The 27,388-nt window shown below is 54.7% G+C and overlaps 1 protein-coding gene across 1 annotated transcript in view; it reads left to right on the forward strand.

The window, feature by feature from the left end:
- Window positions 1–27,388, forward strand: part of FRMPD3 (FERM and PDZ domain containing 3) — a 66,271-nt gene that overhangs the window by 22,653 nt on the left and 16,230 nt on the right. Inside the window, exons 2-14 of the mRNA XM_086756365.1 lie at window positions 3,952–4,070; window positions 4,784–4,945; window positions 10,643–10,805; window positions 11,053–11,155; window positions 11,556–11,601; window positions 12,757–12,861; window positions 13,909–14,016; window positions 14,564–14,695; window positions 16,403–16,522; window positions 16,668–16,804; window positions 17,624–17,747; window positions 18,390–18,479; window positions 19,961–20,140. Coding sequence (XP_086612491.1) covers window positions 10,655–10,805; window positions 11,053–11,155; window positions 11,556–11,601; window positions 12,757–12,861; window positions 13,909–14,016; window positions 14,564–14,695; window positions 16,403–16,522; window positions 16,668–16,804; window positions 17,624–17,747; window positions 18,390–18,479; window positions 19,961–20,140 — 1,296 coding nt within the window. The 5' untranslated portion in view covers window positions 3,952–4,070; window positions 4,784–4,945; window positions 10,643–10,654. The remainder of the gene's footprint in view (window positions 1–3,951; window positions 4,071–4,783; window positions 4,946–10,642; window positions 10,806–11,052; window positions 11,156–11,555; window positions 11,602–12,756; window positions 12,862–13,908; window positions 14,017–14,563; window positions 14,696–16,402; window positions 16,523–16,667; window positions 16,805–17,623; window positions 17,748–18,389; window positions 18,480–19,960; window positions 20,141–27,388) is intronic.

Here is a 27,388-nt window from a genome sequence, read left to right on the forward strand (position 1 = left end):
GGGCTGATCAAGCTAATTACTACAGCAGGAACTTGGAAAATCATCAGATTCTTATGCAGTAGGAGTGCTGAGGTCTGCTGCCATGAAGCTTGGTGCGTAGATGCCTGCCAGCATTACCGTGCCTTCAGCAGCAGCCACACTGGCATTTCCATCCGGAGCCGTACACGGGACATGCCCGGCGTGCCGGCTCCGTGTGAGGTGGTCGCTGCTCGCCACCTGCCAGCAGCAGCCTGAGCTGTCGCTCCCCCTCATCTGACAGCAGAGACAGACTCATGACATGGATAATTTTTAAATTATTTAGTCTGGTTTAGAAACCTGTTGGGGTGTTTCTCTGCATTACTGATCCTTTCCAAACACCATGATGCGTGTGGAGCACGATGGCTCCGTGGAGCAGCGCCTGCCAGCACAGGCAGAGCCAAACCACCAGCAGCAGGGGACACCCACACAGCACCTGGGTAATGAGCATCTTGCTCTTCCTGGTAATCTAGTCCCATATGTTATGCTGGAGACTGAAAGGCTGCACTGGCTTTTGAGCTCCTTCTTCTACCACAGCCAGGCAAGTGCAACCTTGGGTGCTGCCTGGGAGCCCTGGCAGAGCGCAGGGGCTGTGTGCCAGCAGGCAGGCAGCCTGGTGGGTGACCAGCAGGGATTTGTGCCATGGGCAGGCAGTAGCTCTTGGGTGGCATTTGGCCTGGTGAAAGTGAGGTTCCTAGCGCATTCCCAGCAGTCCTGCCTGTGTCTCACAGGGGACTGTCCACGTGTGCATCCCACAGGGACCTCAGGTGCGTGTGTCCCATGGGGAACCATATGTGCACGCCTGCACATCGTGTTTGCCTACATCCCACAGGGACCCCAGGTGCCTGCATCCCACAGGGAAGCGTGCTTCTGTATGTCCCATGGGGACCCCGGAACACATGTCTCAGGTTATGCTGCTGTGGGAGCAGCTCCATGTCCCCTTGCCCACGCCATTTCCCCAGACAAGCACCTTCAGGTGACTTGTGGGCAAGGAGGCGTGCAGCTGGTGACATGCATGTGTGTCATAGTTCAGCCCCGATTGGGACTAGACTACACAGTCTCTCTCTCACTCCCCCCACCCTCCGAGAGAATAGGGGGAGATGATATAAGAAAAACAGCTCAAGGTTTGAGATAAGGACGGGGAAAAATCCTTAAAGTCACTGTTATGGGCAAAACAGACTCGACTTGGGGAGAACTATTCATTTATTACTAAAACCAAAGCAAGATAATGAGACAGAGAACAAGATAACCTCCCCCCACCCCTCCCTCTTCCCAGGCTTAACATTATCTTTACCTCCTTCCCCCCCGAGCGGCACGGGGGGGAGAGGGAATGGGGGTTATGGTCAGTTCATCACATGTTGTTTCACGCTGCTGCTTCATTGTTGGGGGAAGAACTCCTCACATTCCTCCCCTGCTCCATCATGGGGTCCCTCCCACAGGGTACAGTCCTTCGTGAAACTGCTCCGGCGTGGGTCATTTCTTCCACAGGGTGCAGTCCCTCCAGAACAGCTGCCCCAGCGTGGGCCCTCCACCAGCCACAGCCTCCTTCAGGCACCCACCTGCCCTGGCGTGGGGTCCTCCACGGGCTGCAGGTGGATCTCTGCTCCTGCATGGGTCTCCATGGGCTGCAGGGGGACAACCTGCTCCACCATGGGCTGCACCACAGGCTGCATGGGAATTTCTGCCCAGAGCAGCATTACTGCTCCCCCTCCTTCTTCACTGACCTTGGCATCTGCAGCCGTTCCTCTCACAAGAAATTCTTCACAATCAGGCTCAGGCAGACGCCTCTCAGGTTCTCTTCACATCTCATCTCCTCTCCACTTCTTGCAGCCAGGCTGGGCCGAGTTGGGCCCAGTCAGCCACCCAGTGGGAGGCCAGAGGGTGAGGGCCACAAGGCCCACAAGTCTCGCGCCTCCTCCTCTCTTCCCCCCCTCAGCTTCTTAACATGTTCTCTTCTCTTTTTTTTTTTCTGTTTTCCCCTTAAATACGTTACTGCAGAGGGAACATTCTGCTACCAATTGGCTTGGCCCTGGCCAGCAGCAGGTCTGCCCTAGGCCCAGCCGAGTCTACTGAACAAAGGGGAGCAACTTCTAGCAGCTTCTTACAGAAGCTGCCGCCATAGCCCCCCATCACTAAACAAAACCAAAACAACATGTCTCCTGTTGACAAACAGAGAGATGCTGTCTCCCAAGGCTGCTGGTTCAGTACAACGTTTGTACACACACATGTAGAAAACAGTATGCGTGGGCAAGTGTGCCTCTAAATACAGGCCTGACTACCTGGGAAGCGTGCTGTGCCTGCTCACTGCAGCTTGCAGAGACCCCCTCCTTGCCCTGCACCCCTGGGAGCATGCTGATGTAGGCCATGAGGCTTGGAGCAGGTTATAAAGAGATTATAAAGAAGTATGAATTAAGCCTCTCTGCTAGAAATGCTGGCAGCCCCAGGCTGAAAGCATCAGGCTCAAAGGCTCCCCCTGCTCCTTTGCTGCTTTTTTCTTTTTTTAATGGTTTTGCCTTTATCTGGGATCAGCTCAAGAGCTTTGCTGAACCTCAGAGCATGGAAAGGGCTCCCAGAAGAGGCAGGGGTGGCAAGGGACCAAGTGATACTGTGTTTGTCACCTCCCATAAGCGGGTTCCTGTGTAACTCTAGTCGAGGCTGGTGACATTATCAGGGGCTTGGTGGGACAGTTCCTACTGCAACTCAGGCAAGCTCGTGGGCCAGCTCTGGTTGGCTTGGGGCATCTTGTCGCCAATGTTCTGCTGCCAGAGATGCTCCAGGGTTGGCCACTTCTGTGTCAAGGTGAGCTCTTGGCCTGGACCAGCTGGCAGGGCTGAGCTGTGGGTCGCTGGACCACACTGGGAGGTGCTGGGTGAGTTCACCAGGTTCGACTCACACTCCCTCTGCACCCAGCGGCTGTCATGCAGCTGTCTGGGCTGGGGATGTTGCTGTCACTTCTGCAGTCCTGCCTCCTCCGTTAGCATCCTTTCCCCCAGGCCCCTTCCCTGCTCTCTCTGTCCTGCACTGGGTGAAGACAGCAGTCCTGAAAACCTCCAGCAAGTAACCAGCTGAGCAAATTGCTCTCTGTAAATCCAGAGTGAAAGTCCTGGGATTCATGAGAGCCCAAAGGCAAGTGCTTGATTGGATTTTCAAGCCTCTTTCCACAGTGCTGGGAGAGAGGGGCCGTCAGCTTCCCTGAAATCTTCCTCACTGCCACCTGGGAGAGGATGCAGACTGTGCCCTCTTGCTAACAGGATGTAAAGGATCCATTTGTTACTCTCCCCACTTCATTTAACTCCCCTCTGGACTTTGTATGCAGCAATAAATTTCTCCTCCTGCAAATCCTTCGGAGCAAGGCGGGCAGCTGTGGGGTCCCTCACCTGGTGCCCGTGCAGGTGTGGAGGGAGCCATGCTCCTGCTGCCTCGCTGCTGGTGAGTAGCCGCTGCACCGTGCAGCAGCCAGAGCCTGGCCAAGAGGAGCGCAAGACTCTGGGAACACGCTGTGTGCATTTAGTGTCACTTGCAGGAAAGGCTCAGTTTGGGGTCAAGCTGCCCATGCCAGCATGAGAGGGGCAGGAGTGCCTGCGGCTGACCCATCGCCCAGCTTAAGTCTCCTCATCCCCATAGGGCTGAGAGTGTTTCTCTCCAGTACAGCCAGAAAGCAAAATTAATACAACATCAAGGTCTCTCAAGTTAAGACTGGGGAATGCAGGAGATGAGTGGTTCAATCAGCAGCAGTAACTGAGCATCAGAGAGAGGCCAGGCTGTGGTGAGGAACTAGTGTCACTTCAAGCCCCCATCACACCGCTAAGTGTCACGCAAATAAGGAAGAAAAGTGCTACAAATTTTATTCTGTTGCTCCTTATCTCTGATTAATCCTCTTATGTATTCATCACATTTTAACCCAATGTTGACTGTCTGTTTACTGTGTTCCTACAGTCCTCACAGAGATAAAAATCCCTCCCAGTTTGAAACGTCTTCCGCAGCCCTGCCCTGGCTGGGCGACGGTGTCTCCTGCCCACTGACACCAGCAGAGCACCACCGAAGAGAGGACCAAGGTAATGTGTCTGCAGCCACTGTGGTGGAAGGTAGCAGAGGAGGGGATGGAAACCAGTTTCCTCCAGGCCCTAAATTAGTACCCAGCCCCTTGAGCATCCCTGAAGGGAAAGTAAAATACCCTTAAAAAATTGTCCTATGGTGTGGCTTTGCAGCCCATGCTCAAGACGTGCTCAATGCACTAAAAAGATGGGCTTTTCTCTCGCCATCCCTCTGTCATTGCAGGCAAATTTGTTAGAGCCCTGTGAGGGAAGCCCTGCCTTTACCAAGTCCCTCTCCTCCGGCCCAGGCTCTCCAGCTCAACTCAGTTTTGCCTCGGGGTAGCTGCTCCCCTGCCTGCTGCTGGGTAAGGCAGGAGCACGAGCCTTCTGGGCCTGATGCTGTTGCTAAAGGATTTTGCTTTGATCTTCTCGGCAAGGTGCTTCTCCAGCTGGGAAGAATGAAAATGTCTTAAAGAGCCAAAAATCATAGGGAAAATTAGAGGACAAAATGGTGGGAGCCCCCAGGTAAAAACAATTTGGATTTATAGGAGCACAGTGTCTGTAACAGCATGGAAACCCACACAAATGAGGCAATCTGCTGTCTTTGGGGGACATTCAGACAGGTTGCACAGCTCCCCAGCCTATCCCCGGCTTGTGAGAGCACAGCCAGGCTGTGCGTGCAGACACCTTGGAGGTCTTCATTATCTCGCGCTCAGCATCCTTTGCTCCCGCAGGTACCCAGTGCCCTGCAGTGCTGCTGCTGAGCGCCTGTCCTGGAGCCCTGCTGCCTCCTGAAGGCACCCAGCCACACGCTTGGGCGCGTGCAAGCAAAGTCCCATCTCTGCCACGCTCACGTGCGCCTCAGGGAGCCTGTGCCAGTGGCCTGACACACGCAGGTGGGTACGTGCCCCATTGGTGTGCTGGAGAGGTGGAGTCAGGTCCTCTCTCCTGCTGCATATTGAGGGAGAGGGCTCATCCCGATTAGACTGTCCTTGGTGTAAGATCTCCTAGGTTTTGGCAAGCTATAGCATGGGAATTTTGGAGGCCTCTGGCTTTAGTGGCTGGAAATTGCTTTTCAAACCCAGATGAATTTACAGCCTCCCCAGCATCCTGTAGCAGTGAGCTCCAGGGATTAATTGGCTCTCGGGTGGCAAAGGCCTGCGTTTTCCATGTGTTGAATTTCCTTCCACAGATGCCCTCCAGTTCTCAAGTGGTGCCAGCTACCTACCTCATGTCAGGCTGATTTTTGGGGCCCCATCATGGTCCCTCTTCCTCTTCTCCTTTCCAGGCTGGAGAGTCCAAGTCTTAGATGGGGCAGACAATTTTTGTGAGTGTTTGCTTGTGGAAGGTGCGATCCAGGTGGGGCTTCAGATTCTCAGTGGTGCTTCTGGCTGTGTCTCACAGGGCTTGTTTCAGGACAGTCTCTCCCTGTGCAGAAGCTGTTTCTTCTCTTGACCTAAGCGTGTCTGGAGGTTGGGGTGCAGGGTCTTTGTTAGCCATGCTCATGATGTATTTTTTGTTAATAAGCAGCATTACTTTCACCCTCCAAGATGCAGCTCTGAGCACCAAGTCAGGCCAGTCCTACTCCCTGCTGGGGAGGGTTGAGCCCCTCTCCATCCCTTTTTGCCACCCCTGGGGCATCACAGGTCCTAGGATCTCCATCTCTCCATGCCCCTCTGCCTGTCTTTATGTCTAGCTGAGATGCCAGGACCATTTGAAAAGCTGCAGGCTGAGCAGCAGAGAGCTGTGGCTGCTGCCTGGAGCCAGGCTGCAGCTGCTGCTTCCTTATTTACCAGCTGCCTTTGGCGGCTCGCTGGCTTCTCCAGCAGCTCAGTTCAGCTGTGCTGAGGGACGCTGCTCACCATCTGCTTGTTCCTGCACTGAAAGCCCGAAGTATTTTTGCCTTCAAATGGTTGCCATCTGGCACCTGACCTCTGTATCAGCAGCATAAGTGGCACCTCAGGACAGACCCAGTGCCAACAGTAAAGCTAACCCTTGCTAAATCTTTTGAAGAGGTCTACTGATTTTAAATTGCTTCCTAATATTGACAGCAAACCTGAGCTGCAGCACCGAGGGTAAAGTCCTGAGCCGTATAGCAGAGCCATACACAGGCTACAGTTCTCCAGGCTGGGTCCATGAAGGACTTCAACTGTGAAGGCCTGGGTCATTCTGCTGCCTATAACATCAGTCTCAGCCAGGCTGGCACCCCTCAGTCCAGCCCTCCTCACTTCAGCCAGCCGATAATAGCTGCCAAAGCAAGGGCAGCTGTTACCGGGCCATCAGACACCGCCTCTGTGTGCACTGCATGTCTGCAAATACAGCATCTGTTTGCCCTTGCTGGGAATGTCTGACATATTAATGTGGTCCAAGTGGCATCTTCCAAGGGAACCAGATGCTTGCTGGGCACAGATGTGCAGGGCTGATGGAGGAGAGATGCACATTGCACTGGATCCCGTGCTGGCCAGCTCTGCCCGCTCTGCTCTCGTCCCTGTCATTGGTCGCCACGCGCCCTGGCAGCCCTGCGGGCTCCTTCTGTGATGGAGACCAGTGTGCTGGTCCATATGGAGCTACCATATGGTCCACATAAAAACATTTCTTGGCCCATTCCCTGGCACTTCCTGCCACTGCCAGACGTGCTCAGGATCCCACATGCCTTGCAAGCCATTCAACAACTGCAGCCTGGCAGATGGAGGAGCCAGGCCTGGTTTTGCAGCAGGAGAAACAGGAATCCACAGGCTCTGTTTGTTCTCAGGGTGTTCACAGTGGCAAAGGAGGGAGGAGAGCTAGCACCCACCCTGCAGTGCTGACTGTGCAAAGTGCCCCTCCACAAAAGGCTCAAGACCTTTCCATACCCACTCCCCATCCTGGCGCTCAGCTGTAAGCCCTTCTTCAGCTGCAGAAAGTGTTTCTAACTGGTGCTGTCCTGTTTAAAGGTAGGTGGAAATGGTGCAGGTGCCCTGGGTAGATGGAAACAGTTACTCTTCCCAGGCAGGAGGTACTCGTTTGTTCTGGTGTCTTTTCCTGCTAGCAGAGATGGTCAGTCAGCACTAAAAGCAAAGGGAGAAAACCAGTACTCAGAGGGAGCAGATTTATTGCAGAAGGAAATTTAAAACATACACATCAGTTTTTAGAGTAACTCTTGGTCTGCCTTTGTCTGTGGGGGAAGGAGGGCTCTGGATTCAGCCCTTCTCTGTAGTGCCTAAAGGTGCTCAGGAAGCTGAAGGCACATCCCTTGGCAGCATATTGTGGAGGGGAGTGCCTGGACAGAGCTGATGTCCCTCTTACCTTGGGCAGCAGAGCATGACCAGATCAGTGTCTGAGCTCTGAGCACAGAATATAAGTGCCTAAGCCCCGGGAGAGGGGATATCTTCATGCCATGTCGGTCGAGACAGTAGGTGAGGGTGAGGAGCAGATATCCTCCCACAGGGGTACATCCCTGCTGATGGGCACAAGGGTTTCTCCTGGTGAGTCTTTTTACCTCATGCTGAGCTGTTTTCCAAAGATCTTGTGTCTTGGTGACATTGTGCCACAGTGGTCCCAGTGATCCCTGGGGATGCGGTGCAGCCTCTTGGGCTGTGGGTGGGCAGCAGGCAGGCAGGGACATAGGCAGGGTGGGGACATGGACATGAACGACCATCTACTCCCAGCGGTGGGATGGGGCCAGCACTGGTCTGTGCCCACAGAGGAGGGTGACCGGTGTTTTCCAAGCAGCGTGACCCGGATCACCAGCCGCTGAGGGCAGGATGGTGCTGGATTTGGGTGCTGCTGACAGGGCAGAGCTGCTGAGCTCCAGGAATTGCTTTATAGCCTCAGTTCCCTGCTGCAAGAGCATGGCCGAGAGATTTGCAGCCCAACACGCTTCTTTGCATGGGAATTAGAAGAAGAAACAAAAACCAGGCTTGAGGAAAGCCTGGGGGTGTAGCCAAGCTGTAACTACCAGTGTTACGGAGAGCACTACTTGCTGCCACTGCTGTTTTTCTCTGACCTCTTGCTCTGGTCCAGGGTGAGCACGTGCCACGCCCCAAGCCCAGTGTGGGAGAGCTGCTGCGGGAAGAAAATTCAGAGCGGCAGCCCGGACGAGGCATGTTGTACCTGCTGCTGAGCACATTACTGCTTCTCTGGGAGTGAATAAGTCCTGCTTACAAGGACACTGGTCCTCTTTTATTTAATTTTGTGGTAATGCTTCTGCAGTGTCAAAGTCTTATCAGGAGAGAAGCAGCTAAAGCCATTTTATTGTCAATATCCAGCTCTTTATTCCTCTCTTCCCTTTAATGCTGGACGGCAGACTGGTTGTGGCTGAAATGAGGTGTGCTTTCTTTTCCTTTTGTCCGTTTAAGCTGCAAAGATTTCCCTGCTAACCTTTTCTGATGGTAATTCTGCTGTGTGAGAGGCTGCTGTTCCCAGGCAGTCATCAGAGGGTTGAGGGTCGTGGCTCTGCTGCCAGCACCATGGGGAAGAGCAGGAGTGATTGCAGGCAAAAGGAGAGATCTGGGGACTCAACAGCTTTAACTGGATAGCCATAGTCTGAGACTTGTCATCCGCTTGGCTGTGACTTGGTGAGCAAACCCCTGCCTCGGTTTCCCCAGAGCAATCACGCTGAGCTCAGCCACATCTCTGAAGCATCCCAGTGCTTCGCGCCTCACAGTTCATGCACTGCGGGGGCATGTTCGATCAGGGGGCTGGAGTTGCTGTGGGAAGTTTGGGGAGGGGTGAAATGTGGAGGTCTCCTCTGGGAAGCCAATGTCTCTGCTGTCTCTTGGTAGCCAACTCCATGTCTGCAAACAGCAGGCATTCTCCATGGCCATGCCAGGCGTGTGGAGATGCAGTGCTGTGTTCAGTCCCCTTTTCAGCCACAGATAATGGCTTTGAATAACGTTAGTTTGAAAAAATTGGTTGAATCCTGCTTTTTTTTTGTTGTTGCTGTTGTTCTTTAAATGCTCCTGGGAGCAGCAGAGCAGCTAATGAGGTGGCGCGAAGCCAGTCGCAGGGGAGACAGTTTCGCCTGCACTTCCGCACAGCTGTGCTCTCCTGGTGATGGAGCTGGCCCTGCACCCCTACCTGTGGGTGCTGCACCCCTGCTGGGACTGCTGATGGGTGCAGGACTCCCCTTCTGCCCCAGGAAATGCCCACACTCTTCTGTTCCTCCGCAGTTCCCTTCCACTGGTCTCACTGTTTTGGTTTTCCAGCCATGTTCCACTGCATGAGGGAGGGAAAAGCCATGGGTACCCATCTGGCTGGGTACCGGGGATGGGTCAGGGTGGACCTGGCAGTGGTGGCATCCCACCACCACAGGGCACAGCTCTGTATCCCTGATGCCAGCGCTGTGTCTCTGGCACTGGTGAAGGCGCTTGGTGCTCAGAGCCCTCCTGGCTCCAATGGGAAACAAGGCAGCAGGGCCAGGGCCAGACCCTGCTCCCTTAAAGGATGTCAGGACAAGTCACCTGGGGACCAGTGCCCAGGGCTATCTTTCCTGGCAGCGATGTGCTCAAGCCTGAAGCTGTGCGGGTACTGGCGCAGAGCTGCAAGAAGCTCCCGTCCTGTTTTGGCCGCACCTGCTGTTCCTCTTCGCTCTGCAGTGGGTGCCAATATGCGGTGCTGGGAGCAGGCAGGGGGTGTCAGAAGTGCAGACTGATTGCGTTAGAGAGATGATGCGTCAAATCCTAAACTGATAAAAAAGGGAACAATTGATGTGTTGCCAAGAGGCCGAGAAGCAGGCTAAATAGTCTGGACAGGAACAAGCAATGAGCAGCACAGAAACAACAGCGCGTTCATCACTTTGTTTTTCTGGTCATGGCTGTGTACATTGCCATCTGTCTGTGCTGCGCGCCGCTGCCATCCCAATGGTTCTGGGATTGCTCTCCGATAGCAGGCTTGCAGCCCTGCCGAGCAGCCCGGAACCAGGGCTGGTGTGGCTCTGGGATGCTAAAGGGCAGGTTTGTATGACCTTACCCTGGGCTGGATCTTCCCAGCTTCTGGCTGTCAGGGATTCAAGGAGTCCCAGGGCTGACAGCGAAGACTTAGTCATAGTGCCAACAGCCATGCCTGAGCCTGCCTTAATCCCAATTTTTAGACTGGATGAACTTGTTTCCACTTATCTTGTGCAGACGTGTTACATGGTGTGAAAAAGCCAGCCCTTGAGTTTGCTTTTAAACCTCTGCAGAGAGGTGGCATCTGGGCAGAGAGATGGCACTCTGGTCGTGCCAGGGGTGCCCTCTCCTCTGAACCTTACAGTGGTGGCATCCTGCAGGTAATGGCTAGAGTCACGCCACCAGGAGTTTATCCCGCACATGTCTCACATCTAATGAAGTGAGATGCTGGGAAAGGATGGCACGATTTACCCTTGGGAGATATCTCCATGAACGTCCTCCTGCCCAAGTGCTGGCACTGTGGCAAGAACGGGCACTGGGCAGCACTGCTCTGCAAGAGAGGACAGGGGACTGTGTATGTCCTGGCAGGCTGCTGGAACCTGCAGTGCCTGTGGTGATGCAGGAGGCAGGTGGAGCGGGGCTGCCCTCCAGATCACAGAGGGCTTGGGACGAGCAGGGAGCGCTGCAGTGATGCAGTGCATTACAGCCTGCCCCTCTGCCCTGCAGTGCAGCCATGTGATGCCAGAGGAGCACGGTGGCGATGATATGGAATGTAGGCAACTGCCTTCGGACACGCTCCGACAGGTGACGGTCCAACGCCATCCCCAGTACGGATTCGGCTTCGTGGCCGGCAGCGAGAGGCCGGTGGTGGTGCGCTCGGTGGCAGCAGGTAGAGTGTGCCGTGGGGGGGTCCGTCGACACGGCCACAGGGTCCCAGGAAGCAAAGTGGTGCCTTCCCCTTGTGGGACCCCTCCTTGGGCTCCTGTCCTCTCCTTTCCCCTCCGGTGGTCCTGTGGGGTGCCCGCCACAGCCATATACACAGACAAATGCTTTGGGGGTGCTTGGGACCCTCCTGCTTTCCCCTGACTCTGCAGCCCTGGGGTGCCTGGGCTGGCCCTGACCCTCTCTCCTGGCAGGCGGCCCTTCTGAGGATAAACTCCTGCCAGGAGACCAGATCTTGGCTGTCAACGCTGAGGATGTGAGTGAAGCCCCCAGAGAGAGATTCATTGAGCTTGTCAGGTGAGGACAACCGTCGTCCCTCATTGCCTTCAGGGAGGGGGCTTGTGCCGGGCTGCTGTGCCACAACCAGAGCCTTGTTGACCAGAGCCCGGTGTTGATGCGCACCCCCAGGCTCTACAGTCACTGGTGGTCACTGCTGGCATGGGGTAGCCTTGGGGGACCAGGGGGAGTACCTTGGAGCAAGTGCTGTACCCCTTCCCGGCTGGCCAAGGGATGGGCAGCACCGGGAGAGCACCCACAGCTGTATTACCAAGCACCCCAAGGAGCCCACGAAGGTCCTGGCCACCATGGGAGGGAGGGATGGGGAAGGGTGGGATGCGCTCTCTCCATAGCCAGATGCATGTGTTGAGGTCCACCGCTGTGAGGTGCCATCCAGCTTCATTTCTCCTTTCTGTCACAGGAAGGCCAAGGACTTCATCATCCTCACAGTCCTGCACACCCACCAGGTGAGACCAGCGGGGCCATGACCAGCCCTGGGGGAGCCAGGATGGTGGTTAAGAGCCCTTTGGGAGACAGAGGTGGGGTCCCTGGAGGCCCCAGGGGACCACTCAGGTAGCTCAGCTGAGATGTCTGGTAACTCAGCTGTCAGGTCTGAGAGCTGCCGCAGCTCCACAGGGTCAGAGTGGGCATGCGGCCATCTCCCTGTCTTCATCACTGCATCCTTGCAGAAGGGAGGGACGAAAAAATATCCCTAAACCCTACAGTTTGCTGAGGGCATCAGGGGATGTCTGAGGAAGTGACCTGTCATGTGGCAGGGAGTCCCTGGGGAGGTGGAGTGCCAGGCTGCGGGCCCCAAGCAGTGCAGCTGGCGGTGGTGCTGGCACTGGGTGGTGATGGTGCACTGGGGCTCAGCACCCATGGCACTGGGGCAGATTGAACTGTTGTGCCGGCAGCAATGGTGGCAGGGCATCATTTCTGCTTTACTGAACCCTTTGATGTCAGCAAAGGAGATAAGTGTGAGAGCTCCCCTGTGCTTCCCTCCTCTGTGGGAAGGAGATGCCACTGCCTAGTGCCGCTCCATGAGGAGCAGGACGTGCCAGGCTCCAAAAAAGCTTTATTTCTTCCTGGCCCTGGATGTCTGCCAGCCAGGACAGGCTGCTCGGCTTACACTGGGTCCCCCAGACACACACAACTCTGTGGCACAACCACCTCCATGACAAAGCATGTGCAGGCAGAAGCTCCCCTGCCACTGCCACCAGAACGTTCCACAGCGCTGCTCAGTCCTGCCATCTCCCAGCCACTCAGCTCCTCCTTGCGGCTGCAGACCCACATCTGAGGGGTCCATCTCTCCCATCCAAACCAGTGCTGGTGCCTCCAAGCAAGCCCCTGCACGTGTGCCCACTGGGAGTGCAGCCTGCCCCATCACACTGAGGGTGATGTTGTGACTTCACAGGCTGCTGCTGATTGTTCTGGCCGTGTCTGCACACTATGTATAACCACAGAAAAGGGGACTTGCTTTCCACCCCTCATTTCATGGTTTGCTGCCCACTCCCTATTGTCATGGTGGCTTCAAAGAGGCTTTCTCTGAGCCCTGTGTCTGGCTTTCCCTGTGTCACGGCTCCGAGGGCAGGCAGGTGATTTACCCAGTGCTCTCTTTCCAGTCTCCCAAATCTGCTTTCATCAGCGCAGCCAAGAAGGCGAAGCTAAGGTCCAATCCGGCGAAGGTCCGATTTTCAGAGCAGGTGACAGTTGGCGAGACAGACCCAGTAAGTCCTGCCCTGCCTTACTCCATGATTCATCCCCTTGAGTCATCCCCACAGCCATGGGACATGAGGTGGCTCCTCTCCCCTGATTTGGGCTCCATGGGTGAGAGCAGCCCTCTGGCCCCGGGAGTCCCGCAGGGTGGATGCGCTTGGGCAAGCTCAAGGCATTGGGTCAGTGCTGGGGGAATATGCTGTGGTCCTCCCCTATCCCTCCATCTGGATGGAACCCTAGAAACTGTCCTTGGAAACCTAATCCCACCTGAGTTCCTCTGGGCACCCAAAGGTGACATCTGGGCAGTGCCAGCGCCTGCCCTAAGAAAGGTCTGTGGCTTCCAGCCTGGTGCCAAAGGCTTCGCAGGAGTGCTTGTGTGTGGTGCAGGGTGACCAGGGCACTGCTGCGTGGCAATGGAAGCTGTTATGCTGCAGAGCCTTCCAGCCCAGTGCCGTTATCCTTAATTACAGAAAGGTTTTACTAAGTAGCACACAAAAAAAGTCCAAAACAAAACGCCCCTGTAAAGTAGTTCTAGCAAATTCTATTTTTAAGCAAAATCAATTAAGTAATTATCTGATCAAAACGCTTCTCGATAAATAAAATCAGCCTTCACCCAACTTCCAGCAAAGGCATGTGCAAGGTTGAGGTGGGCTGGGCTTGGGTTACGGGTCAGGAGAGGGAGATCAGCTCTGAGCCACCCCAGCCATCGCCTCCTTTCTGGGACACCAGCTGGGGAGCAGGACAGGCTGCCAGGCATGGGCACAGCTCTGGGACATGCTGGACAGAGTGGGATGGATGCTCCATTCCCACTGCAGCTGCTGAGAGCTGGGGAGGTGAATCTGTCGGGCAGCTCTGAATTGCTCCAGTTCTACATTTCTTGATGGCTCAGCAGAGAAGCTGGATTTTCAAGGGAAATGTGCCTCAGTGCATAAGCCCAGAGAAGCGGAGGATGTCGTAAGTGCTCCATCACTGACACTCATTCTCTCTCCCTACTCACCCTCCATCTCTCTGTGCCCCCCATCCTCCTTGCCTCCCCTCTTGCTGACCCCTCATGCCAGGACATGTTGAAGAAAGAAGCTCTCCTCCTCATTCCCAATGTGCTGAAGGTTTTCCTGGAGAATGGGCAGATCAAATCCTTCACGTTCGATGGCCGAACCACCGTGAAGGTGGGCCCCTCCACTCCCCCCATGGCACTGTGATGCTTCTCTCCCACTGCCTGCCCGATGCATTTTTCCTTGTCTCCTGCTTCCTTGCACAAACACTGCAGCGGCGCTTGGCTGGCTGCAGACTGCCACTGTGTGATAGATAGCCCCTCCAGCTCCCTGGGTTACACACTTTGCAGCTGGCAGGAATGGGGTTTTGCTGTCTTTCCCCCACTCCTATCTCTTCTCCTTGCTGTGAGCCTGCCCTCCATCCAGGACAGATGCTCCTGTGAGTCCCCCTGCCAAGGCCCAGCTCCCTGCAGCCCCTCTCTGAAAGACCGCAGTTACCCAAGGTGCTGGGGGTCTGGCTGCTGGTCAACTCCTGCTGCGTGGTCACTTTGCCCAGCAGTGGCTGGATACCATCCCACGGCCCTTCTCAGTGCTGCAGGGCTTCATCCTGCCGTGGCATGGCCCCAGGTGCTGGTGAGGAGGGGGCTGTCAGTGGAGTGCCAGCTCCTACCCTGGGAGGGAGCTGGTGCCTCACACCCAAGTCTGTCCCTGGCATTTGCAGGACGTGATGGTGACGTTGCAGGACCGCCTATCCCTGAGGCACATCGAGCACTTTGCCCTGGTCCTGGAGTATTCCAGTCCGGAACAGAGCCACCGGTTCCTGCTGCTCCAGGACAAGCAGCCGCTGACCCATGTAAGCCGCTGGGTGCGGGAGGGTGTTGGGATGGCCATGTCCGGTGGCTGGAGCACAGGCAGGCTGTCGTAGTTCAGCCCCGATCAGGACCAGACTACGCAGTCTCTCTCTCACTCCCCCCACCCTCCGAGAGAATAGGAAGAGATGATATAAGAAAAACGGCTCGAGGTTTGAGATAAGGACAAGGAGAAAATCCTTAAAGTCACTGTTATGGGCAAAACTTGGGGAAAACTATTCATTTATTTCTAAAACTAGCAGGAGAATGAGACCGGGAACAAGATAACCTCCCTCCACCCCTCCCTCTTCCCAAGTTTAACATTATCTCTACTACCTTCCCCCCCTGAGCGGCACAGGGGGGAAGAGGGAATGGGGGCTGCGGTCAGTTCATCATGCGTTGTTTTACGCCACTGCTTCATCATCGGGGGAAGAACTACTCACATTCCTCTCCTGCTCTGTTGTGGGGTCCCACCCATATGGCACAGTCCTTTGTGAAACTGCTCTGGCGTGGGTCATTTCTTCCAGGGGGTGCAGTCCCTCCAGAACAGCTGTCCCAGCGGGCCCTCCACGGGCCACAGCCTCCTTCAGGCATCCACCTCCCCCAATGTGGGGTCCTTCACGGGCTCCAAGTGGATCTCTGCTCCTGCGTGGGCCTCCATGGGCTGCAGGGACACAGCCTGCTCCACCATGGGCTGCACCATGGGCTGCAGGGGAATCTTGGCCAGGAGCAGCATTACTGCTCCCCCTCCTTCTTCACTGACCTTGGCGTCTGCAGCCGTTCCTCTCACAAGAAAAGTTCTTCACAAAAGGCTGGCAGACGCCTCTCAGAATCTCTTCACATCATCCATCTCATCTCCTCTCCACTTCTTGCAGCCGGGCCAGGCCAAGTTGGGCACAGTCGGCTGCCTGGCGAGAGGCCAGAGGGTGAGGCCTGCAAGGCCCATGAGGCCTGCGCCTCCCCCTCTGCGCCTCTGCCCCCACTCGGCTTCTTCACATCTTCTCTTCTCTTCTCCTTTTTTTTCTGTTTTCCCCTTCTTAAATACGTTATCGCAGAGGCATTATCACGGAACATTCTGCAACCAATTGGCTCGGCCTTGGCCAGCAGCGGGTCCACCCTAGGCCTGGCCAAGTCCACTGAACAAAGGGGAGCGACTTCTAGCAGTTTCCTACAGTAGCTACCACCTTAGGCCCCCCCTCACTAACAAAACCACAACAGAGGCTCTTCTCCCACCAGTGTGGGGCTTGGCCAGGGTTGTGCCGTGGGGTGGCACAGCCTCTGCTTGACTTTGGCATGCTCCTGCAGGCTCAGCGGTGCAGAGGATGGCCAAAGAAGGAGACAATCGGGGTTTCACCCATCCCGCCTTGATAGCACTATGGAGATGCTCTGTGATCCAGCCTAGGCAGCTACAGAGAGTATTCATGAACATCCTTGACCTGCCCGGAATAGCCAGGAACCTGGTGCTGCACTGGACCAGGGATGAAATGGGGGTCACGGAGGAAGCGTTAGCCTTGGTGGAATAGACCCACACAGCACCAGGAAAAGCTTTCACACCAAGGAAAGCTGATCTGTTCCCAGGATGAAAGGATCAGGTGGTGCATGGAAGAGAGAAATCAAATCCCCCGCCCAGGGGAGAGGAGAGGCAGTCTCCTGCCCTGCAGACAAATCTATGCAGCTCCTGGGCTCACTGCTCCCTTCTGCTTCTGCTACAGGTTGTGCAGAGGACACACTACTATGGCATGAGATGCCTCTTCCGTGTGAGCTTCTTCCCCAAGGACCCGGTGGAACTTCTGCACCGGGATCCTGCAGCGTTCGAGTACCTGTACATCCAGGTAGGGGACTTGCCCATCAGAACTGGGAGCTGATGTTGCTCGTGACCCATGCATCTGCAGAGGCTGGGCCTTGTGGACACATCCCTCAGGTGGCGGGTGCCCTGTCCCCGTGGCTGGCTGAGGACACCTCTCCTCCCTCCTGCAGAGTCGCAATGATGTCATCAGAGAACGCTTTGGCACAGACCCCAAGCCAGAGATGCTGCTGGGGCTGGCTGCCCTCCACATCTACATCACCGTCTCAGCCACCCGCCCCAGCCAGAAGGTCTCCCTCAAGAATGTGGAGTAAGTACTCTTCCTCTCCCCATGCCACACAGCCCTCTTGTTTCCCCTCTTCTGCTCCAGCTCACAGCTCCTGTGTAACTGGGGTGCTCCCAGCAACCCTTTGGGTTGCTGAGCTTGAGATGTCCTGGGAGCCCCCCTGAAGCTGGCCAGTGGCGTACAGGCTTGGCAGCAGTGACATGCAGCCTCTGGTCCCACCATGGGGCTGTGTAAGACCCCTGCATGCTGACATCCAGCCATGCACGGCAGCCTTGCCAGGGCTGGCGGGGATATTTGCTGTGAGCCTAGGATATTTCCATGGGAACCTGGGCTCATTTTCCACCTGGCATGCAAGCCAAAGAGAAGGCACTGTGGCTGTATAAGCTCAGCCTGTCGCCAGTCCATGCAGCCCTGGCTCAGGCCTCCTGCAGCTCCTGGTGGTCTTAAATCCATACGGAGTCCCTCTGTGCAGACTGGTCTTGCCCAGAGGCAAGAGAGATGGCACCGCAGGAGGACCCCAAAAGAGGTTTGGGGATTTGCCCTGCATGCCTTAACTTTACTTGAAGGTGAGTGGGAGCTGGGCTGGGCTGCAGAGCTGGGCAGTGTTCCTCAGAGCTGTGTTCCTCAGCCCGGTGCTGGTGGCTGTGACACCAGCCAGGGGTCCTGTCCCCTTGGGGACCCGGGCTGCCGGCTGCCACTGCTCCACTGTGGAAGTGCTGGTGCAGCTCCCACTCCCTCTGATGGCAACAGGATGTTCTTGGGCAGCACTCCTGGTTTCTGGCCCTCTCTGCCCATTGGCGAGGTCTCTGGCCTGGCAGCTCAGGCAGGATTCCCTCCCCGCAGGAAGGAGTGGGGCCTGGAGCCCTTCCTGCCCCCCTCGCTCCTGCAGCTCATCAAAGAGAAGAGCCTCCGGAAATCCCTCTCGCAGCAGCTCAAAACCCACCAGAACCAGCCTGGTGGCACCAAGGTGAGCCCAACCCGCGCGGACATGGTGCAGGACCAATGGGGCTGCAGCATGCACTCCACCCCAGCCATCATGTTGTCCCTGGCTGCTCGGGGACTCCTATTACTGCTGCTTAAGTCCCCTTGGATGGGAGATAAATCCTGGGGTGACAGTCAGGCAGCTGCTGTCTCTCCTGAATCCACTTCCAAGAGCTGATCTGGATTTCGGGGACTGCAGCCAGGATCAGCCAAGAGCTGGCTCTCAGCTTGGCTGAAGTGGCACACATCAGTTAAGCCTGTGTTTGTTGTTATCACTGCTTCTGTGCTTGGAAAGCTCTGGAGGAGGCTGCTGAGCCCCTACCTCGGTCCCTGCAGCAGTGGGGAATTATATATCCACCAGGAGGGTTATACGTCTCCAGGGGGATGATACATCCCCAATGGGGGGTTATACATCAAGCGTCTGGGCTCCTCCCTGGCTGTGCCTCTGCACTGAGTTACCTCCCAGCCTCTGCCCAGGATGGCGGAAGAGCAAAAACCCCCTCCCAGCCCCGAGCTGCCCGCTAGCATGCTGTGCACCCCTGCTTGGGAGCTCCCGAGTTTGCACCAGCCTCTTGCATTTCTTCCCCCTTGTGCTGGTGGTGATCACCCATGTGATGTGTTTTGTCAGGTCTCGACAGCCCAGGCAAAGCTGCAGTACCTGAGGATCCTGAACGAGCTGCCCACCTTTGCTGGGGTCCTCTTCAACACAGTGGGACTGGTACGGTAATTCAGGGTGGGCTGCGAGGTGCTTAGTGCTGGTCCTGAGTGTGCACTGGAGGGAAGAGCCAGGGGAGATGCGGCTCCCACAGAAATTACTTCCCTTAGTCTCTTGCTCTGCCCCGCTGGGGTCCAAGCCCATCCAGAAAAGTCTTCAGAGCCTCTGCTGACAGCAGGTCACATCTTCAGCTCCAGAGGGTCAGGGTCAGCTCTGTTCTTGCAAGCAGGATGACCTGCTCAATGAAGCCAGGGTAGTTTCAGACACATGCTTATAGCTTGGTCTTACCCTAGCAGCATCCTGCCATCCATCTCAGAGGAGGGCCATCCTTGACAGAGGCCACCACGTTCCCTGCTTGTCCACACAGGGAATAGCCCAGCTAGCCTTACCATCTCTGTCAGCAGTGGTCCAGCCCGACCGCTGCTTGGCAGCTCTCAGGACACTGCCACTTCTGTGGCCCACTCCTCCCTCATCTCCATCAGAGGCATCTCCACCCCTCACCCAAGCCACCTCACTTTCTCCATGGCAGGAGGAAAGCCACCAAGCCAAACAGGAGAACAGTGGACCCGCTAAGACTCCCCGCTGCCTGGCTCACCTCTCCATCCCTCTCGCTCCACCTCCCATCTGAGGGTCTCCATGTAAGTGTCACCTCTCTTCCATCCTTCCCTTTACCCCCACCCAAGGTCTCAGCACTTCCCTGGCTTCCCTCGCTTTGCCTCCTGGGTTCCATCTCTCACAGCCTTTGATCTGTTCTGCTTCCCCCACACCTCAGAGCTCCTCACAGCTCAGAGGGCTGCCTGTAGGAAGTCAGTGAAAGCAGAACCAGGTGGTGTCTGGTTGGTGGCATGGCTGAGCAGTTGGAGCCTACAGCACTGGGCAACTCGCCTCTGGTGTGGGTGCCCTGCCTTTTTTTTTTTAATCTCTGACACCATCTCTGACTCTGAGCCAGCCTAGGAGTTGCACCACATGTAAATGGTAAAACGTATTCCCTTATTCTCTTCTGCACTGATCTGGCCAGTTCCTTTTCACCTCCAGGTCTGGCTTGAAGCATCTTTTCTGGGCAGACCAGAGCAAGAAAGATCTCTATTTTCAGTTAAGGCTTTAGTCTTTCTTCTTTTCTAAAATGCATTCACTCCCTCCTCTGCTTCCTTCTCTCAGAGGCAATATCAGATCAGGCAGATTTGTAACATGCTTTTACTTTTCTGTAGTGACACCAGCAGGCCTGAATATTTCATGTGAACAGTCAGTTCAGTGCTGTATTTTTAAATAGGCTTGGCATCCTGCACACCATTCCCAGCCCTGCAGAGAGGCTCAGGGACGGGGGCTTACCTGCTGTTCTGCAAAAGCCATCTGGGACCCGGCCAAACTGCCGACATCGAGGCTGGGCTCCCCAGGGAGAGCTGGGCACAGTCTGTGCAGTCCCAAGGTGTGTTTATTCATCCCTGTCCGTCTGTCTCTCTTTCTCCATGTGCTTGTGCTACCAGGATGAGAAGCAGCCAGCCACCACCCTTCTGGTGGGACCCCGGCATGGCATCAGCCATGTTATTGACCTGAAGACCAACCTCACCACAGTGCTGTCAGAGTTCAGCAAGGTCAGCAAGATCCAGCTGTTCAGGGAGAACCAGGGAGTGGCCCGGGTGGAGACAAGCATCCTGGATGCCAAGGTAGGCATGAGTGCTGCAGAGGCAGGCACCAGGGAGAGGGGCTAGTGCAGAGGCTGTCAGTGGAGGTTTGGTGCTCGCCTTTGAGGGAGTCCAGGACACAAGTGCATGTTGGAGCAACTGCTTGGAGATTTCCAGAGGCTCAAAAGCCCAGTTAACATTGCAGTCACAGGACACGTAGTCCATGGCATCTCCCGTGGCTGTCAGGCTCCTTGTGCTGTAGAGGCAGGGGTTGATGCTGAGAGTGCGCGGTGTAGGCATAGTGGTGTTCTGGCTGTGACCTAAACACCTACCCAACGGTTCGAGCAGGGTCCTTGGGGCAGACCTGTTGACACAGGCCAGGCAGGTGGCAGGCTCCTTTGGAGGCAGGACAGCACCTCACCTCTGCTCAGGGCTGGAGAGGAGTAGTCCATGGCCATACCTGGGCTGGATGCAGGTACTGGAGCGGACTGGTGGGGTTTTGTGCATTAACAGCACTTGTGGAACTTGTCAAGCCATGCAGGATCATTGAATGAACTAGGAATGATGGGACATGAGGTGTTAGGCTCAAAGTGCAAGAAGAAATCTCTGGGTGTCCCTGGGCAGGGATGTCCCTGGCTCCTGTAAGCCACCCCCCAAGTATCTTGCCAGCTGCTTCTGTTGTCCTCCCCTTCAGCCCACAGAGCTGTCTTTCCACTTCTCGGTGTATGAGCCCTCCTAGGCCCTGCGTGTTATCATCTTGCCATCCCCTGCTAATTGTTGCATGGTGCAGTGCTGGTTCTGGTAGTTAGTCCCTATGGTCAGGCCTCGCCACCTCTCCTCACCTCTCACAGTCTCCTGTCTCTCCTGGGTCCCAAACCCTTCAGAAGGACTGACAGCAATACAGGAAGAGCTTTACTGACTTCTTTGGTGTCCGGTCCAGCAGCCGCAAGAACCTAAGGAGATCTTCCATTGGCCTTTGCTCGGGTTTTTAATAAGCTAGGACACATCTCTGACAGACTCACAGGCACGCAGCCGTGTGCCTGCTCCAGGACATCCTCTGTTTCACTGCCACCCCATTCCCAGCTCTTCCCTGCCCTATGCGGAAGGACAGAGCTGAGAGGCAGCAATCTGATAGATAAATGCCAAGCCTCATCCTCTCCTTCCACCTCAAATTCAACTGGAGAGAGTCAGGATTGAGTTTGGGCTACGTTAGACAGGATCAGGGCTTGGCAGAGGCTGTCTCATGCCATGACATCTGGCACAGTGGAGCTGTGACTGCTGTGGGGCACGGAGATGCTGCTGCACAGCAGACAGGCTGTATGTGCACAAGCCCTCCAAACCTTTGGCTGTAAGTCAGTTTTGCTGCCCCCGCATTCATCCCTTTTCCCCCCTGAGGCCAATGAAGCTGAGCTGCTTTGCTGGCTCCCTCTGTGTTTCCTCTGGCGATGTTTCTAAGTCTCAGCCCTCTCTGCAGCCCTTTCCCTGCACTCTCTGTTTCAGCTGTAGCCTCACAGATATAACAATGGTGGATTTGTTTAGGATTCTCCTGCTGCCTCCTCTCCTGGTGCATTTTAGCACTTCCTCCCACCAGGCTCATTAATTGCTCCAAGTCTGTTTTCCTGCTGCCTCTGTGCCTGGTCCAGTAGCTCTGCTGAACTTCAGTAACACTCCGGTAGCCTCTGTCAGAGCCACACTCATCCTCATCCCCTCTGCTTTGGCTGTCCCCTCCAACAGCCTCATCAGTGAAGCCTTTTTTTTGCATTTGTAATTCAGTGGGTATCTGGTCAACTGTAATATCTGTGATGTTCCCTCTTCTGCATCCCACAGAAGTCAGTTGTTGCCCAGGTGAAGTCCTGGTGTCCTGCTGTGCCTGTACCTACCTTTCAAAACCCTCAAACCTCCTCTCCCGCAGCCCGGACAGGTAGAAGCCCTCCCTCCCTTACCCCTCCAGCTGCCTGGGCTGTGCAGGAGCCCACTGGGTCATCTCCTTACTGCTTACAGAGCAGGTATAACCAAGGGATATCATCTGCACCATGAGTAGTCCTGGTTCCTTCTGGTGCCCACGCCCCTTGGATATGTGTGTATAAATCACGAGATTAATACATTAATAATAGGCTTGTCATGACCATGTGACTGACTGTTTGTGGCTCACTGCAAGCACTCGGAGCACAGTGTATTCCAGCTGTCATGTAGCTCCACGGCCATCCCTCTGGCTGTGAGTACTGCATAGGGAGATGTGCAGCGCATGCGGTGCTGCTCAGGCCCGGGAGTGCATTGCACTCACCATGAGGTACACAGGCCCCTCAGGTGCCACCATCCCTTCCCGAGCAGGGGAGAAGGCAGTTGTTGCCCCCAGTGCAGTTCAGTACACAGCTGAAACTGGCCACAGGAGCGGCAGATATGCTGGAAGCTGAGGTGATGCTGACATGCATCTGCTATAAATTAGGTGGCAATTCCCATGTGGCTTCTCCACAGATCCTGCAGTGCAGCTCCCCTAAGCCATGCTCTGCAGCAGTAATTAACTCTGTAGCACCACTAGCCCTTTCCTGCTTTGGGAGTAAACTTTCTCCTGTGTTCCCTCTATCCAGCCTCCCAGAAAAGGCAGCTTACATACAACTTCCCGCAAGCATGTATGCATGCACGGCATCTTCATCTCCCTGAGAAATTCCAGGCAGCTGCCCACAGCCACTGAAAGCCCCTCTGCCTGCCTGGAGTGGAGGAAGCATCCCATTTGTGAATCTCGGCAGGTTCAACAGCACCCAGAAGCCAGAAAGTCTGATCCAAAATGAGGCATATGCTAATCCTACACAGGACAGCGATGAATGAGGCAGGCTAAGAAAAGCAGGCAAAAGGATCATTACCTCGCAGTGCTAATCTGCTTTCTGCAATTATTCTATTGGACTGAACATGTCGCTAGCTAAAGCCCTGGGTTGCAAATAAATCTGTTTCTGCTGTGAGTCGTAAACCATTAGAGCGTTGTGCTCAAAGTAATGTGCTGACTGCTCTGGGGGCATTTGCTCAAATCCGTATCACCCCTGGGAGCTGGTTGGAGCCCTGCAGATTGCAGAACAGGCTGGGGTGTACCCCTGGGGCCATTGCACCGTCATGACTGGCACTGTGTTGCAAGATGCTGGTGCAGGTAATGGCAGGGTTGCGGATGAGCCAGCCTGAATTGGTGGGGAGGCGGCGGCCCATCATAGCTGCTTGCTGGGTTACTGTGGAAACGGCGGTGATGGTTAACAGATTTGTGCAGAAAGGCCATTTTGAATTTCTAAACACCAGGTTTATTGATGGTGTGTAGTTGATCCTAAAGGTTAAAAAAGGGGGTCAGGTCATGGAGCAGCCATCAGCCAGGAGCTCTGCACACCCCTACCGCGCCAGCCCCCGCCCAGATGTCCTTATCTGCTCCTTGCCTGCAACTGCAGCCCAGGCGTACCTGCCAGGAAGGAGCTGGGGATGATTTTTTAGGTAACAAGCAGGCTTGAGGAGGTCGTAACTATTTGCATTTAGTTCAGGAGGAAAAGAATCGGTGTTTGTCTTACAAATTATTCACTGGGTAGTTAATTCGTTTGTTTTGGAACTTTTCCATCCTGGGCTTCAGTTTCTTTTAAAACAGTTGACTTAGGATACAAACACAGGGCTGGTGCCTCTGCTTTGCTTTCTTTAGCTGTTTGCCACAGCGAGGGTGGCATGCGGGGGACAAATGCTGGCAGGACCCCTCATAGAGGAGCTGCACAGCCTCAGGACAGAGAAACAAAAGCCTCCAGGCATCTGTTACTGGGTCCAAGAAGGATTTTTATTCCCTGCAATATCAGAGGGAGCTGCTGGAAGGATAGGGAGCAGGTTTTGCCTCAACAGCCACAGAGGGAGCAGGGCAGGTTTGCCTGGAGATGCTGAGAAAGTTCACAGCATGTGGCTGGGGGCAGGACAGTGCTTCCCCAGCTGCGCTGCAGCCGTGCGGGCATTTTGCAGGATCGTGTGGTCATTCCCATCTGGCAAATGCCCCTCTGTGCTGGGGCTATCGCTTCTCTGCTCTTCCTCCTGTGCTCCTGACTTGTCAGTGTTTGAGCATTGATTCTAGAGCTCAGAGATTCGCTGAGGAGGGGGTTGTGGCACATGGTGTCTCCTGTGATCTTTGTGCATTAAATGCAGCTTGTCTTGGTGGTCGGGGGCCCAAAGGCCTGCATCTTCTGGGGGCTTCCCCCTTCAGCTGCCTGGCAGTGCTGGGACCAGTATTTGAGAGTGGCCAGGGCTTCTGAGCAAGCTCAGATTTGGGCTTTCAGGCATGCATCTCCTCTCCTCCCCTCAGCACAGGACTGCAAAGTCGTCTTCTACCTTCCAGCATCCCAGGAAGGGCAGTGTCAGCATCTCCTGCCTGGCATCTGGCCAAGCCCGTCAGTGCTGATGGGGAGCAGAGGAGGTGGAGGGGCTGCTGCGCACCATGCTCGCGCAGGCTCCCCAGTGCAGGAGGCATGGGGAGAGCTGCTCAGCTGCACAGGTGCATCGGAGCAAGCTCCTGAAATCCAGCCAGGTGGCTCCACCAGGTTGCACCCCTGGCTGTGCGGCTCTGCAGCTCCTGCAGAAGCAAAGGTTTTGTTCTTAGTGAAATGTCTTTTCAAATGGAGCATTTCTCCTTTCTGATTTCCACAGCTGTATGCCACTGGGCTTTTTATTCTTAACAGTCTTGACATTGGCAAAATCTGCTGAAGCCCTCTGAATGGGAATGAAAGAGAAGCACTCGAGGGGCAGCCGAATCGCCTGAGCCCAGACAAAAGTCTGCAATTTGATGGAAGAGCTTGTCCCTTGCCCTCCCACAGGGCTGCGGGGCAGGAGCCCAGGGTGGCTGGCCGCTTGCCAAGTGCAATTCAGTCAAAGGCAATGGGGTAATTGACTTCGTGTCTCCCAGCAGGGCCTGCAGCCAGCCGGTGCTTTAGCCGAGATCAAGACTCGACAGAGGAAAACAAAGGAAAAATTAATTCACAAATGTCCCCAGCTGCTGCTGTGCCTGGAATCTGGCTGCTGATGTTGATGTCCCAGGGGCCCTGGCATGCTTCCAGCCTGCCATGGAAATAAAAAGCTGCCGTGCACAGCCTGGGTGCAGCCTTCTCCTCTCCCCCTGGAAGGAGCCACGTCCTGCCTGCCAGTCACCCCTCCCTCTCACTGGTGATGGGATGGTGACCCCTCTGCCTCTGAGCCTTCCCCACCGCAGCCGGCAGCAGCAGGTGCCAGCGGGGCCGCAGCCAGTCCTGAGCCCAGGTGGTGCTTCCCCCAGCTAAGCATGGCAGGGACACACTGAGGGTTCCGAGGCCAGTGCGATAACGGGCATTTGCCAAATTGTAGTCTGAAAATGGTGGGGACCCCTGTCAAACTGATGAGGGCAGGCGAGGTCAGCATTACTCCTGCTCATGCAAGCAGTGACTGAAGCCCATAGGATTTCTCCTACACGAAGAGCAAGACTTTGGAGTGATGATGGACCTGGTTTGGGGTGATGATGGAAGGATCTGGTTCCTGATCTCTGGAGCTGAATTCATCTTTATTTGCATTAAACCATTCTGAAACACTGTCATCTTGTGGCAGAGAGAGAGGAATTGAGATTTCCTTTGGCTCAGTACCTGAGGTGGGAGGCACAGATGCATTTCGCTCCACACAGAGCCTTTCTAGAGGGATGTAAAGCAAAGCACGTGCCAGCCCTGGCGCCACTCATAGCACTGCCTGTGGGCACCCAGGACAGGAGCCAGCCAGAAACACAGGAGCCAGACAACATGTTGAGAGAATGAGTTTCCAAGCCTGCAAAGCCAAATTTAATTTGTTTATCTTAAAAATAAATAAATAAATAAAAACCAAACAAGCAGACCTCAGGCATCCAGTGCTGTGGGCTTGAGTGCAGCCCTATGGTGCTGCAGCCTTGGGAGTCCTGAGAACTTGCTTCAGCAAATAGGAAACATGGAGGATGCCAAAAGCAACAGCAGGTTCTGGTTATTAGAAATCCCACAGGGAAAAGCACAGGCCCTTTGAACAGCTGGGGAGGAGATGAAAGCTGGCCAGGGTGGCAGCTACAGCATGATGGGAAGGTGTAGGCTGGACCTGTGCTTTTCCGGGGACACAGCAACACTGCAAGGGGACACAGCACCACCATCGAAAGGGAGAGGAGGAGACACCTACAAGTTTGCACTCTATAGAGGTACGTTTTGTGGGACTGTGCAGGGAACGAGGAGGGTGCTCAGCTGGCAGAGGTGGTGGCTGCTCAGACCCTAAGGAAGGAGATGCTGCTGCAGAAACCTGAAGGTCTGCTGCTAACAAAGGCAGGAGGTTTATTGATCAACAAATGGGAAATGGTCCTAAACACAAGCAGCCTGGTATTTATAGCGCTGAGTTAATAATGCTTAAAGGGAGGGAAGGAAAGGTCAATGTACAAGTGAAAAATTGACTGCTGTCTTGTTAGACCCAGTTGCCTATATTATTAAATATAAACTTGGCAGTGCACCTTAAGGAAACTAGGGAACACAAATTACGTAAATTCATCTCCCACCTTTCTACTGCACTGTATTAAAGGAAGTAGAGTAAGACCCAAAGTACATGATAAAGGAAGGAGATTAAAAGGAAATGCACATAAGCTTAAGGGTTATAGCATGCATAGATCAGGTCATAAATTAATTTAAATATGAGGCTTGTTAAGATCCTCGAGCATAACCCTGGCCATAAAATTTCCTCCAGATATTCTTCTATGAAACCTTCACCTTTGTCTGAACAAGAGAATATCCTCCAGAAGGACATTGAGGTTTGATTTAAAGGCAGGGCACAATATCCTTAATAAGCTAATGGAAAACTTGTCTCTTATATCCAGTATAAATGTATTTCGGTTTACTTTCCAGAAAGACTGGTTGCCAAGCAGTGAAAAAAATGTCCTTTTCTCATTAGGACTAGAAAATCTAGAAAACCAGTATGAGTGAAAGATCAAAATATCAATAATTTCAGGCTAGTATTCTTCATTTAGATGCAGAAAGAGCATTCCCTTTAAAACTTAGTTATTTTCATGTTGGTATATTACAGGTCAGAGATTAACCTTTACCTGTGCATCCCTCTGGGAATCTGATGTTTGGCATTTTTAGAGCAGTAGAATTATCCCAGTAAGTTTGCTTCTTTGTAAAACCAGCTTTCATCCTAATGGTGCTGCTGCCCTGACAAAAATCAAATAGGCATTTCTGCTCTGGCATCCCAGGGCAGCAGAGCCCTCAGGGCTACCAAAGTATGAGCCCCCACCGCTCTCGCAGCAAGAATGAGGAGGAGGAA

This window comes from Chlamydotis macqueenii, chromosome 11 (assembly GCF_036417535.1).
Source record: "Chlamydotis macqueenii isolate bChlMac1 chromosome 11, bChlMac1.mat, whole genome shotgun sequence".
Taxonomy (NCBI): domain Eukaryota; kingdom Metazoa; phylum Chordata; class Aves; order Otidiformes; family Otididae; genus Chlamydotis; species Chlamydotis macqueenii.